Below are 14,549 nucleotides of genomic sequence, written 5' to 3'. Positions count from 1 at the left end.
ACAAAAGGCAGACAGACACTAACAGGAAAACATTTCCTGTTATATAAACTCAAATTTGTATTGGCTGAATCTTTGTATAGTAGAAAACAGGGTACAGAAAACAGTCTAAAGGGATCTTCACAGAACTGGTCACCAGGTCAGCTGTAGGTACTGGGGTAGTAGGAGGGTTAGTACAGTGAAGTGACTTCCATTTCTTATTCTACTTATGCATTGAAACTACTTTTTACAACAGCATCCATCTATGTGATAATTGTGTAATCAAATGCACACATACACACACACCAGTGTGAACTACTTCTGTGCGGTGGAGGTCAGCACAACACCAGAGATAATGCCGAGAAGCTGGGCTGTGATCTAGCTGCTGTTAGAGAGGGCTGAGTTTTCCCTGCCCTGTCCCTTCACCTACAGGAAAGGAGAATACTGAGTCACAACGTCTCCCAGGCTTGCTTGAAGACTCTCTACCCTCTACATACTGGGTTTTGTGTTTTCTCACTCCCTCCCCTGCTTCTCATCTTCTGGAACATGTGTGTGTGTGCATGTGTCTCTAAGTGTGTCTGTAAGTGAGTCTGTGTGCGCAGGCACACATGCCATGATGCACACACAGAGATCAAAACACAACCTTAAGTGCTGTCCTTACCTTCTCTCTTGTTTGAGACGGTCTCTTATACCCTGTTGTACACACCAGGCTAGCTGGCCCATGAGCGTCAAGGGATTCTCCCATCTCTGCCCCCATCTCGATGTAGGAGCTACCCACCCAGCTTTACATGAGTTCGCAGGTTCCAAACTTAAGTCCTCACATTCATGTGGCAAGTACTTTACCTTCTGAGCCATCTCCACAGTACTGCTTTTCACTCTATGCTAGCTGCATGCGTAACTCAAGGCCCAGCCCCAACACTACCTTTCCTGTGAGGTCCTCAACAAAGCATTTGCTCCTTCTCTTCCTATGCTCCCACAGCATTCTGCTTACATCTCTACCTGTGTATTTCCTTCTACCTCACATTAATAGTCAGTCTCCCTAGTAACCTACAAACTCGAATGCAAAGATCCTACCATCCAACTCTTAATTGCCTCAGGGCTTTGGGCCTATTAAAATTCATTAAACCATTTATCTGGGAAGGGAGAAAGACAGGGAAGAAAACAGATTTAGAACTCTAAAATCTATACAAATCTTTAATCCTTTGTAATTGGGATTCAAGATTGAAAGTTCCCAGATCTCATACTATGGCATCTCACAGTTAAAAAAAACAGGAGCATCTAAGCAGGTGCGGAGATGCAAGCTGGCCATTGTTCTCAAACCCCCCAACAACCCAGTTAGTTGTCTCACACAGAAGAGTTGGGACATTTTCTCTACACTAAAGCTTTCACCTGGCAGCTGTGGGTGGCATCCTGGGGGCACTGAAAGAACGATGTAAGAAAGTTAGCAAAGTAGGGCTGCTCTTTAGGAAGCCTGCTTACAAGGCTGACTCAGAGCCGGCAGCCGGTCCTGAGTACTAAGGGTGCTCCTCGACCAGGCTATAACACCCCACAGCTGCTTGTTTTCTGGAAGTCTGGAATTGTGGTGGTTCTGGCTGTCAGAGAATACAGACCTGCCCAGTCCTCAAGGCAGCCTCCCAGGATATAAACACACCAGTGCAGTCCACTGCCGGAAGATGCAGCGCTGTCTGTCTGCCCTCCCCCAGTGGAGGGCAACAGGAAGCCTGGACACAGATCTCTCTAGACTGTAGATACACATTTCTCCTAGCCAATACCTTTGTGGACTCCCGCCATCACAAACCACAGCCCTTAGCATCAGTGACTCAAGTCCTGTGTGTCCTTCCAGGGACTTCCCAAACATGTGGGCCACACTGGGATCCTGATCAAGTCACAAAAAGCTAACAAAGCAAACAACAAATTCAAAAATGTGAAAACAGGCCACCACGGAGGAGAAGAGGTGTCAGCAAAGTGGGGCCTTACTTCTCCGGATTGTCAGGAAACTTGATCCTCAGCTCCTGGTTTTTGTATGATCGCTTTTCAAATGTGAGGATCATCTTCTTCACTGAGCTTTCATCCAGTGGCTCCTCCTGGAACAAGGACAACAGCTTCAGTGTTCATGGATGTCACAGTCCCAATCACTCTCACTATGGCTCTTCTGTCCACCTGCTGCCATGGGTACATGCTTTTCCTCCCCAACCAGAATGGTGGTGAGGGGAATCATCCTGGATGTCACATCTATATCCTGCCTCTACACCAGGAAGCTCTGTCTCAGGCAGTTACAAACTCATCCAGCAAAGGTTTCTCAGGCACACCGTGGATGTAGAGTAAGCCATGATGCTGGGTACTTTTAGTCACCATTTATCTTGTCCCTTTGATGCACAGGCAAGAAAGAATCAGAAACTAAGAAGAATTTGCTTAAGATCAAACCCAAGTTAGTGCCAGGGACCTCTAGTCTCTTCCTCACACCAGAGGTCACAAACCTGTCTATAGGCCAAGGCTGCTCTAGTGCCTGTTTCTGCACAGCCCATAAGGGGCGGATGGCAGTTGGGGAGCTACACACACCGCTTCCCATTCTCACGTTTCTGTGCCTGGTCCTCCTTAGCTACTGAGGGACGGTCAGACAGGTACTTTGGAATGCTAGTGTGGCATCAAGGATTAGTTAACTTTGAGCCAGATGTGGCACTAAGGCAAGAGGCTCATGAGTTTGAGGGTGCCCTGGCTACATGGACATGGTAAGATAAAAGAGGGAGGGAGGGAGGGAGAGAGACAGGCAGACAGGCCAGCCAGTTAATAATTGGACATGATATCACATGCCTATAATCCCAACACTCAGGTAAAGGCAGTGGAATTGCCACAAGTCTAAGGCCAGCCCTGGTCTACATAATCAGTTCTAGGTCAGAGCTACCTAGGGAGACCCTGCCTCAAAATAAATGAATAAATATTAAATATAAACAATAAAGCATTTTTAGTAACCTTGCTCAGAGGAAGCATTAGAAAACTAGAACCACAGAGTTCTCTTGCTTCTTACGCCGCAGAGATACCTTAAAAAGTAAATGAATTGAGTATTATATATTGAGGGGTATGAGTAAAGGCTCAGAGGTTAAGAGTTCCTATTCTTCAGAGATCCTGAGTTCAGTTCCCAGCACCCACACCATGTGGCACACAACCACCTGCAATTTTAGCTTCAGGGCATCTGATACCATTTACTGGCCTCCACCAACACCTATACCTACACACACGCAAGCACACACACATAAATCTTTTTTTAACTTCTGAATCACTTATCTTCCCCACACATACAACCTATGCAGAAATTTCAGAAATGTTGTCTCTTCAGTTCACGTTCCAGTTTAAATTAATGTAGCAAGGCACCCTGCCTCTCTAACACTTTCCCAACTTCCAGCTTCTCCGCTCTATAGTAATGGTCATAACTCACACCTAAAAGCAATAAAGAAACTGCTTTTAGGAGAACTTGAAATAGATCCTTTTGGAAAGCACTGAATCATCCTATAATTCTGTAAGGACTCAGAAATACTAGCTATTATTTTATTATGAAATCTCAATGTTCTTCCTATATTGGGTTTTAAGTGGGAGAAACCTATACATTCATTTTGAGCATGATACATTTCTTAGATTTTATCAACCTCAGGATCTGGAAGCACTCTGCTGGGCTCCCACCCCTCCCAGGTCTACAGTTCAAGAAGGCTTTCCCAACATGGTAAAAACCAAAGTCAGTGTCTGGCTTGGTTAGGACTCAGAGCCTCGACTCCCTCCATACCAACTGCATAGCGACAAAAATTCACTAAGAACTTCCTCAAGGCCTTGGCAGGTCTACCTCACACCTCCTCATTAGTCTTTCCTAAATTCATCCCCTTGGTGTCTAGAATAAGATCCCGGCCGGGCGGTGGTGGCGCACGCCTTTAATCCCAGCACTCGGGAGGCAGAGCCAGGCGGATCTCTGTGAGTTCGAGGCCAGCCTGGGCTACCAAGCGAGTTCCAGGAAAAGACGCAAAGCTACACAGAGAAACCCTGTATCGAAAAACCAAAAAAAAAAAAAAAAAAAAAAAAAAAAAAAAAAGCCGGGCGGTGGTGGCTCACGCCTTTAATCCCAGCACTCGGGAGGCAGAGCCAGGCGGATCTCTGTGAGTTCGAGGCCAGCCTGGTCTCCAAAGCGAGTTCCAGGAAAGGCGCAAAGCTACACAGAGAAACCCTGTCTCGAAAAACCAAAAAAAAAAAAAAAAAAAAAAAAAAAAAAAAAAAAAGATCCCTAACCCTTCACGTGGCCTACAGAAGGAAAGTCTGGAAGGATGTGGCCCAGCTAATTGCTCCAACTTCAAATCAGGGCAGACACTGTGGCTGGAGAGGCTGCTCCACAGTTCAGATCACAGGCTGCTCTTCCAGAGGACCCAGGTTTGATTCCCAGCACCTACATGGCAGCTCACAACTGTCTGTAACTCCAGTTCCAGGGGATGCAACGCCCTCTTCTGGCCTCTGAGGGCACCATATATGTACCTATACTAGAGACAAAACACCTGTATGAAGAAAATAGATTTGTTTTAATTAAAAAGCAACAACAGGGCAGACAGCACCCTGGAGATGGCCCATGCCTCCTTGCTTGCTGCTGATTCTTTAGTACCTGATTCTTTAGCTCATCACAGGCACCCAGTGAAGATCTGCGGAGTAGAGGGAGGGCGGACTGGAATGAAAATGTTTGCTGGATCTTTCAAGGTCACAGAGATGACCTGAACAAACTGTGTACATAAAGTTGTTTGGTGAACTCCAGTAATGAATAATGATGCTGTTCTTAATAGCAAGAGACATAACATACCCCGCATACCAAGAGGGTTTACGCAATGGAACCCTGTCTAGGGAACGGCTAATTCACTTTCCAGCCTCCCTCACAGGCGCTGCTTTTTTTCCCCTCACTAACATTTTGACCACTCTGGGGGAACTATATTCATGGGAGCGCAGTTCTTGTGGGATTTCCAGCATCCCAGCCTCTCCAGGGTTTGGCCTCCGTCCTCCAATTCCTCTCCAATACCAGGGAACCGAATTATCAGTCTTAGTCATCAGCCTCAGCAGTATCTCCAATAGCTCAACGTCAGAAACCAGCGGGAGATTTCAGAAAGATGAATGCTGGTGATGTAGCACAAAAAGGACAATAATATTTTACAAGGCCACGTGACCACAGGGCAAGCACCACTTGTTTTCCATCAGACGGGACTTTGGTAGCAGCGAGAAAATAACTCCTGGATTTTCAGCCTTTTGTGTGTCAGTTTTACAAAGTGGTCTCTTTGTCCCTGTCCCTTAACAGAAAGGCTGTTCCCCCATTACATTTCTGTCTCCCAGACTAGAAACTACTTACCTATGACAGCCACTGTCCCAGTCCCCCCAAATCGTCTACACAGGAATCCTACCTTCCAATTAACTACAGGGTGAACAGACTGAGCAGAAGCCAGAGGGGGAAGAGGGAGCGTCAGCTCCACACACCGTGTGAGCCCTTCGAGGCTGCTGCCTTCTGAGAGGCAATTGAGAACTCATGACTCTCCCCCATCGACTCCTCAAACGCCACTATATTTTAGGGGCAGAACCTCAGACAACACTGGTCTACACCCTGGGGAAGAAGGGGCTATTGTCGTAACATAGAAAAGACCCGTTTGGAATACAAATTAAGTTTTTTCTTCTTCTCAGATTCATGCTCCTGCCTCATTTTTAAAAGCCAAACTTAGCATCCCATCTTTGAGGGAACTAGAAAACAGCTGGCTCTTCAGAATCCATTTCCATAATTCACATTGAACAAAATGCCAGCGTGAAAGCACATATACGTTACCACTTAAGGATTTAAAAAGACACAAGGTCAGGTCATTGTGTTTTAATCGCTGATATTTTACTTCTGTGCTTCTCTGCTCCATTCATTTACTCATTCAATAAATACTTATTAGGGCCTATGAAGAGCTAGATGTTGCTCCAAGTGCCAGAGACATAGCTGTGAACAAAACAGAGCCAGGCCATTTTCATGGGAGGCCAAGGGAGGAAAGTAAATGTAAGATAAATAAGGATTGCAAACCACGACTCATGCTGTGAAGACTATATACAGAATCAAGTGAGAAGAGAATTTGAAAATGGCCTGCAGGGCCACCTTGGAGATGGGACAGGCTTCTTGGAGGAGAAAACACCTGACCTAGACCTAATGGGAAGAACCCAGGCACATGAGGCATAAAGGAGATTATTCAAAGGCACAGGGCAAGACTGAGTACAACAGCCTTCCTTCGACTGTTGTAGGATTGACTGTTGCTTTGTTTTTCTGAGAAAGGTCTTGCTATATATGTTGCCAGGGCTGGTCTTGAACTCTTGGGCTCAAGTGATCCTCTTACCTCAGCTTCTGAGAGCTAGGACTACAGGCATGAGCCACCATGCCTCAACAAGACCCAAATAGCTAATCTAGTAGTACTTTGAACTTCATTCTTAAAAGCCCTACTCTACCTGTGTGATTGACAGGATTTGACACTTCTTTTGGATTATGGACTATATTTTAAAATGATGGGTCTTCTACATGTCCTCAGAATGACAGGTCAGGAAGCTCTCGCCAGCTTCCTCCTGTCAACACCAGCCATCCTTCCTCTTTGTTCCCACGACGTTCCTTATTCTGTAAATCCTTTTCCAGACTCTACTATCCCACCCAACCTTTGCCTCAACACTCTAACGCAGTTTTTCTTAACCCCATTTTACAGAGAAGATTCAGGGTAATATCCTGTCCCCAGTTAAGCCACAGATGGTGTGTCAGGGTCACTCTGCTGGCTCCTGCCCAGCTCTGGCTCACTACCTCTTCCTCTTCTTCCTCGCCATCCCTGTCAATAATCTGCAGCAGCCTTTTTTTATCATCATCTGTTTCTTCAGCTGCTGTAGCCTCCTCCTCACGATAACGGCCACGTTCTCGAGGACCAGTCTGCTTGCGACGTGTCTTCAGTTCCTCCTCTTCATCATCCCGGGGTCGTTTTGTGCCCCTGTTGGGCTGAGAAAAAGAAAAGAAACATAGGACATTAGAACAGAAGAAGAATCAGGCAGCCAGGCATGGTGGCACACAAATTAAATCATAGCATTCAGGAGGCAGAGGCAGGCAGATCTCTGAGTTCGAGGCCAGCTTGGTGTACAGAATGAGTTCCAGGTCAGCCAAGGCTACACAGAGAAACCCTGTCTCAGAAGTGTGGGGGGAGTGGGGAATAGACATCAAGCATTCTAGAAGCATCCAAGGATTCTGATAGCAAAGTGCCATGGCTTACCTTTTCCACAGAACAGTGAGGCTAGCTCTATGAAGTTTCAGATCCTTAATGGTTTTACAAATACACTATGACCAATGGGCTTTTTTTTTTTTTTAAATGAGGTTGTACCACTTCACAAGATTCGCGGTGTATATAGAAATCACAAGGGGAAAGGCCACCTTGACATGGGGATACTGAGTCAGGCTCACATGCCTTGCAAGATACAATCCCCAACTTCCACCCCTCAGCACACATCTTCTATCAAGTTCAGAAAGAGAATGATATATCAATAACTTCCAAGTCTACTGTACTTCAGATTCTACTACACAGGAGAACAGATGGCCATAGGCCTGGTAAGGGTTGGCCACTCAAGAGAACATACAGAAGTGGCTAAGAGATAAAGGAGCAGGAAAAGTCTCAAAGTTATTAATCAGGAAACACAAATGAAACCATGGGGTATAGTCTGTTAGGACAGCTAAGGAGGTGTGGAGAACAGGAAACCCTGAGAGTGCCCTGCTGGTGGGCATGTGAGTTAACATGGCCATTATGGAAAAGAGTGTGGAGTCTCCTCAGAAAACTGAGACTAGACCGGCCACCATATGACCCAGCAGTCTCCAAAGGAACTGAAGGCAGTACTGCAGAGAGGTTCCTGCACTGAGATGCTCAGCGTAGCACTACTCACAACGAGACAGGAGCAAGGTGCCCGGCAGCAGATGGGAGAAATGTGGGGTGTGCTCTCCGGAGTACCACTCAGCCAGGGGAAGAAAGGCTATCACTAGCAATATGACTGTGGGCATGTACCACAACTGGTCAACCGGAAAGACATCTCTGCTGCATCAAATGCCACATGATTTCATTTATAGGAAAGAACTCAGAAGTGGTGACTGTAAGAATGGTTAGGAATGGTTGGAAGAATTAGCTTTAGTCATTTGGCAAGCAGAATGGCACATGCAACACACACTAACATCCTGCATCCTTCAAATACTTTAAATTTTCTCCACAAAAAGTACACAGTGATAGATAGATCTGTGCATTCTATATCGCAAACATTGTTGCACCTAGCCCTTTATGCCATAAGGAAGGAGAAAGACAACACTTATGGGTTCCAAAGATTTTAATAATTCACCACATAAGCGGGTCACTGATGGATCAGGGCTGCAGGACAAGGACTTGGGAGCCTTGTTTCTCCTGACAGCCCCAAGCAGGAGCAGAAGTGGGTTTATAAACACAAAATTCACAAACATTTGCTGCCAAGTTATAGTTACAATTTTCACCAATCAGGATTTAGAGATTAGAGGCTTCCCTGAATGTCCCATCATTGTCAATCAATATACAATGCAAGCCTTTCAATCCAACCAATCAGATTAATTTGTTCCTTCTGTTGTTGGGAATAGCCACGATGCTTCTAAAGAACTAAAGATACATAACGACTATTTCTATGGTTTAGGGAGGAGGTTGCTCAGCCATTGGAGAGTTCTCAGCTCCCCTAGGCCTTGAGAACTTGAACTTTATTTCACCCTACGGAGTGAAGTCTGAAGTCAAAATGGCAGTACTTAGGCCAAGGTGCTTTTGCCTGCTCCCTTCAATATACCAAAATACATTATGCCCTATAAACAGAGTTGTCAATTCAAAAGAAAATTTAGGGCCGAAGAGATGACTCACTTGCTGTACACGCATGGAGATCTGAGTTCAGATCCCAGCACACATGAGAAACAGCTGGGCATTGCTGTATAGGCACCTGTAACCGAGCAGACAAGAGGATCACTGCCAGCCTAACTCCAGGACCAGTGAGAGTCCTTGACCCAGAGAAATAGGAAGAGTGACAGAACAGGACTCCTCTAAGCACACTCACACACACCCGTACATTTTAATATTTCATTAGTTTTTAATTACGTGTTTGAATGTATGTTTGTGCACATGAGTGCAAGTGCCCACAGGTTGGAAGAGAGTAGGAGCCCCAGAAGCTGGAGCTGAAGGAGGTTGTGAGCTGCCTGAGCGGGTGCTAGGGACTGAACTAGGTCGTCTCCAAGAGCAGTATATGCTTGTAACAGCTAAGCCTCCCCTCTCTCCAGCCCCAAATAGTTTTCAACAATAAACATTTTATTTGTATTTTGTGTACCAGAAGTACAGTACTATAAAAGGTAGTAGAGCCTTTAACCCCACAGAACTGGTGCTTCCTGATTCCTAACGGACTCCTTCGCTAACACAGGGCACAGAAGCCCCCCCACCCTCGCTGTTGTGTCCTTCTAAGTTAGAATAAAGCAGACACTACCAAAAGGAGCTTCCAAACTGAAGAGAAACAACATGGCAGACACCAAATGGCCCTCTCCCACCACCGAGCTCAGCCTGCCACTAGTGCAACTTTGGGCATATGGTCTGCCTCCCTAAGCCTTCGCTTCCTAAAATGCAAATGAGGGTTAAAACCCTTTTCCTGGTGCACTTTAAAAAGCTGCTTTAGAAGGGAAAACACTCTAAAGGACAACAGTGCCAAGCAAAGAAAATGGCCACTGAGGCAATCCTCTTGATTCTGCCTTCCCCAACAAGACACTGAGATCGGCTCCTTCGTGAATTTTTCTTCTCCGATGACACCTGCACCTACTGATAGCGTAATAGTGCAATGTGGGTTGTTACTACCACACAAGAAGACGCTGTGCTCACCGACACCCTGCTAAGGTGTCTGGTAATAACAGACACACTTTCATCATGCACATCACACATCTTGCCGTGTGACTGCCACTGAGCTGCACCGCGACAGGAGTGCAGAGTCATTCTCTGTCCATGTGAATTGTGCTGGTTCTACACACCAGGTGATTCCGTGAGCTGAGCAGATGATGGTGCTCAGAAAAATTCGACAGTTCCGTTTGTAGAGTACCACCTGCTATTCTTCACTGGGACACACCCAATTTCCTTAAGTATAAAAACTCAGTATCGTCATTATTGTTCTTACCCTTAAACGGGGGAGGGAGTCCCCACAGGCCAGTAGCGAGAGACCTCAAGATGCTTTTATGTGGGAAGGGAGAGGGAGGTAGCTTCATCCTCAAGGAACCAGGCTTCAAACAGAACTCTGTGGCTCCCCAGCAGGTGAGGAACTTCAGCCTCCTGGGAACAGAAATCTTTCAGGCTCATAAAACAAGCCCCGCTGCGATTGTGATTAGTGCAAGCCTGCCGCAGCCAAGTCAAAGCATGAGCTCCAGAGTTCTCCACAAGAGGGGATTTGGGGATGGAGAGAAAAGGTGGTGGGGCCACAATTAACAGGACGAAGCTAAGTGCTGCCACCATCAAGAGCAGCAGACTAGAAACAACAGTGGTCTTGTCCCTTTAGGACCTACTTCTTTAAAGGTCAGGGGAGGAGTTTCATCCTCACCTCTAATAATCCACTGAAAAAGCACTTTCCTTGGGCAGCACTTTAATCCACCACATCTCTGGGGACCAGAAGTAGTTAACAGTTCTGTTGCATTAGCAGGGAACAGGATGCCTAGGGTGCCAGCTAGCTCTCAATAAACACTTGCAGAGACAAGCTGATCCCTTCTGAAGTGGCACACTGGAGAGTGTGCCCATCTACCTTGATTATGCAACTCTCAGTGACACAGTTCTGAGGGACTTAAATGTACCCACAGATAGAAGTCACATAAGACCTTGGTTAAATTAAAGTGGTATTTGCTAAGTCATTAACAACAATAACAACAAAAACTTGGTAAAAAGACTTCTAAGGCATGAAACACTGTATATAATCAGGTGGCCCAGTAGCAGCCTCAGGCTTCCAGCTGGGTGCCGCCTAAACTGGGTCATGAGGAGAGGCACAGCCAGTACAAATAAGCTTCCAGAACCTTTCTGACCGCTCTATCTCAACATCACACATACAGGATCGGTTCCTCTTGGGCCTGGCTCAAGAGCCATGGCCACCTCCCTCTCCTGAGGGTAGGTAAGCTGTGCAACAGCGATCCTGAGCTGCTTGATTTCAGCATTTTCCCTCAGAGGCAAGAATTTTGCCCTTTACTCCTTGGTTGTCTCTTTTTCAAAAGCCAGCATTCTCAATAGAGGTTCCACTCATTCCTAAGACTTCAGTGCTCTAAGTTACGAGCTGGGGTTGGCCCCTTACCAACTATTTCCTAAGTGCCAACTGTGTCTGTGGCTCTGTGCTAGGAAAGGGCAGATGAGCGCACCCAAGAAAGACACTGCCTTGCTAGCATTCCACTGTCCAGGATGGGGTACAATCAAATACAGTGCAAGCCACTGGCATAAATATTTTTTAATAGCCACATTTTTTAAAGTAAAAAGAAACAGGTAAAGCCGGGCGGTGGTGGCGCACACCTTTAATCCCAGCACTCGGGAGGCAGAGCCAGGAGGATCTCTGTGAGTTCGAGGCCAGCCTGGACTACCAAGTGAGTTCCAGGAAAGGCGCAAAGCTACACAGAGAAACCCTGTCTCGAAAAACCAAAAAAAAAAAAAAAAAAAAAAAAAAAAAAAGAAACAGGTAAAATTAATTTTAGTAGATATTTTATTTAGTATAATATACCTAAAACAGCAATTTAATATGTAGTCAATATTTTTTTAGTGCTCGTTTACCCTTTCTTTAAAAATACTGAGCCCTCGGCATGTGGTTCACACTTACACTCACACTCAGCTCAATACAGACCAGCCCAATTTCATGTGTAGGCTGCCATCACACTGCTCCCTGATGAAGCCTAACTGGAACCAATTTCCAGCAACAATGAATGCAGCAGGGGCTTTTAAAAAGCTCTGGAAAACCACAACAATCATGAGGAAGACTCCATATCCTCACCTAGAAGTAGACTTCTTGATTCCATTTCTCCAGTCTGCACCCCTGGGAGAGCAAGTGATTACCCACAAACACAGCTGTGCCTGGGAAGAAGCTCAGGGCTGCCAGGCTGATTTCACTGCAGGGAGTCAGGGACTATTGATCCAAAGGAGAGTATCCTGCTAGGGGTCAGAGCTCAGGCCACCAACACCCTTCTCATGTCACACGGCCAATCTCAAGAGGCTTAGCCATTCTTACCAGTCACCTCTGAGATTAATCTGCTCTGGTCTCTGAAAGGCATGTGGCATCCCGCAAGATGAAGGAATGTCAAAAGCAACCGTTCTTAATAAAGTCATTTCTCTGCTTCTGCTGCCCACAGACCTGGAGACAATGATTAACTCTTGACTTCTAATGTTCCAGAATACCAGCCTTGAAGTGCGTCTCCAGCCTTCTATGTAGATCCCAGCCTCACTCCCAGTCACATAAAAGGCTCTCTGAGCACTTGGCACCATCCCACTACATGGGCAGTATGGCCTTCCAAGGACCCAGAAAGGACTCAACTCTCTCAAAGCTTACCGGAGGCTTCATATGCCTAACCTTTCAGTAACCTCGCTGTATGTGTAAGCACACAAGTGGTACTTCTCCATCTTCTTTCACTCCAACCCTCGAAAATGGAAATCAAAACATCATCACGAAGGCTTTGAAGGAGTTAAAAAATTAAGTAAGCAAACTGCCTGCAATACTCCCTGTGTACCCAGACAATATCCAACCTAAGCTTTAGGTTTCATTTCCCCCTCTCTATTTTTTTTTTAATTAAAAAGCAGTGAGAAGCTGCAGCTATAATGAGGGGCTGTGGGAACATGCAGTTATATTGGACTCAAAGTAATGTACCATAGGAAGAGGCTACATCTCCAGAACGAAGCCTAAATTAAAACTCCACTACGAAACCCACTCCATTTCCTCTGAGCATGCAATCTGTATTATCACATTTATAGTCTGTCTCGACCTCAATTAGACTTAGGGGTTGGGGGTGGGGAAAGAATTTCTATAGTAAGCAATAATGGTATCATTATGATAAATTATGAAAACATAACAGTGCAATTATTAATGCACAGCACATGTGCACTGGGATACAACAGTGGAAATGTATGTGCATGTATCTAAAGATAGTATAGCATTCCAAGTTACCTGGCTAAGGAGATAATTCATGAAAGACACTTTCACGATGACAAAGGGGAAAAGCACACCTAATTCCATAAGGGAACTAGAAAATATCAAATAGAAGCCCTCTGTGACCTTGAAATAGACCAGGAATTCTTCACCTAGCAACAAGGAGCTCAGATAACCCCAGAGAAGGATCTACCCAGTGAGGTATGCACACTATTGCTCGAGTATTAAAGATAACCCAGAGAAGGATCTACCCAGTGAGGTGTGCACGCTACTGCTCGAATATTAAAGATAACTCAGAGAAGGATCTACCCAGTGAGGTGTGCACGCTACTGCTCAAGTCTTAAAGATAACTCAAAGCCGGGCGGTGGTGGTACACGCCTTTAATCCCAGCACTCGGGAGGCAGAGGCAGGTGGATCTTTGTGAGTTCGAGGCCAGCCTGGTCTACAGAGCGAGATCCAGGAAAAGGTGCAAAGCTACACAGAGAAACCCTGTCTCAAAAAACCAAAAAAAAAAAAAAAAAAAAAAAAAACCAAAAGATAACTCAAAGAAGGATCTACCCAGTGAGGTGTGCATGCTGTTGCTCAAGTATTAAAGATAACTCAGAGAAGGATCTACCCAGTAAGGTGTGTATGCTGTTGCTCAAGTCGTAAATGACAGGAAGAACTCAGAAGTTCTTAAACTTCCCAAGCATTAAAGTTCTGCAGTATTAAACAACAGGAAGAACTCAGAAGAAGTGAAGACAGAAATATCTAATCAGGAATTCCAGTCCAGTGGGTTTAAGCAACTTGTCTATGGTGAACAAGAGTGCAAGGCTAATTCCCAACACAGTGGGCTCCCTCTTCCACTCTCACCCAAGACTAATAGGAAATAAGACAAGAGAATGTTGAGGATGTCACTGGACGGGAGGCAAAGCTGCTATTAGAATCTAGAACATGGACTGGTCCCCATGTGAGAGAAGAGCTGTAGCTAGCAGCCATCAACAAAAGGTTTCTAATAAATGATGGCCAGAGCTAGTGATCCCAGCCCTGTTTTAATAGTGCTAAATGGAGAATGGGTCTGGAGTTAGGTTTTCCTAAACCCAAACCCTGATCCCTCTATATAACAGTCCTGGATAGTAACTTAACTATAAACAGAGATTCATAACTTCTCTCACGGACATTTCTGATGTTTATGTACTTCATAAAGGTGATGTTTCTACAGTACAGGGCATGGTGTGGCCCACAGAAGACACACAGAGTTCCTTATCTTTGTGACACCTGATTCGAAATCAGCAAGGCTGAAGTAGACGGAGACTCTGAACACTAGTGGGCTTTAAAATGTGGATTACTGGGTGGGAGGTGTAGCTCAGTGGTAGAGTTCAATCCCCACTATCACTGGGGGAAAATAG

At 45.5% G+C, this 14,549-nt stretch overlaps 1 protein-coding gene across 4 annotated transcripts in view; it reads right to left on the bottom strand.

Annotated features, from left to right (window-relative positions):
• The window catches only part of Ctnnbl1 (catenin beta like 1), a 178,160-nt gene that overhangs the window by 131,526 nt on the left and 32,085 nt on the right, over positions 1 to 14,549 (bottom strand). For all 4 annotated transcript variants that reach the window (XM_052726476.1, XM_052726475.1, XM_052726474.1 and 1 more), the window contains exons 2-3: positions 6,797 to 6,985; positions 1,954 to 2,060 (exon numbers count right to left, since the gene is read on the bottom strand). In XM_052726476.1, the coding sequence (XP_052582436.1) occupies positions 1,954 to 2,060; positions 6,797 to 6,985 (296 nt within the window). The remainder of the gene's footprint in view (positions 1 to 1,953; positions 2,061 to 6,796; positions 6,986 to 14,549) is intronic.

Source organism: Peromyscus californicus, unplaced genomic scaffold (assembly GCF_007827085.1).
Source record: "Peromyscus californicus insignis strain IS unplaced genomic scaffold, ASM782708v3 Scaffold_7__1_contigs__length_154581171, whole genome shotgun sequence".
Lineage (NCBI taxonomy): Eukaryota > Metazoa > Chordata > Mammalia > Rodentia > Cricetidae > Peromyscus > Peromyscus californicus.
This window is presented reverse-complemented; position numbering and strand designations above follow the sequence as displayed.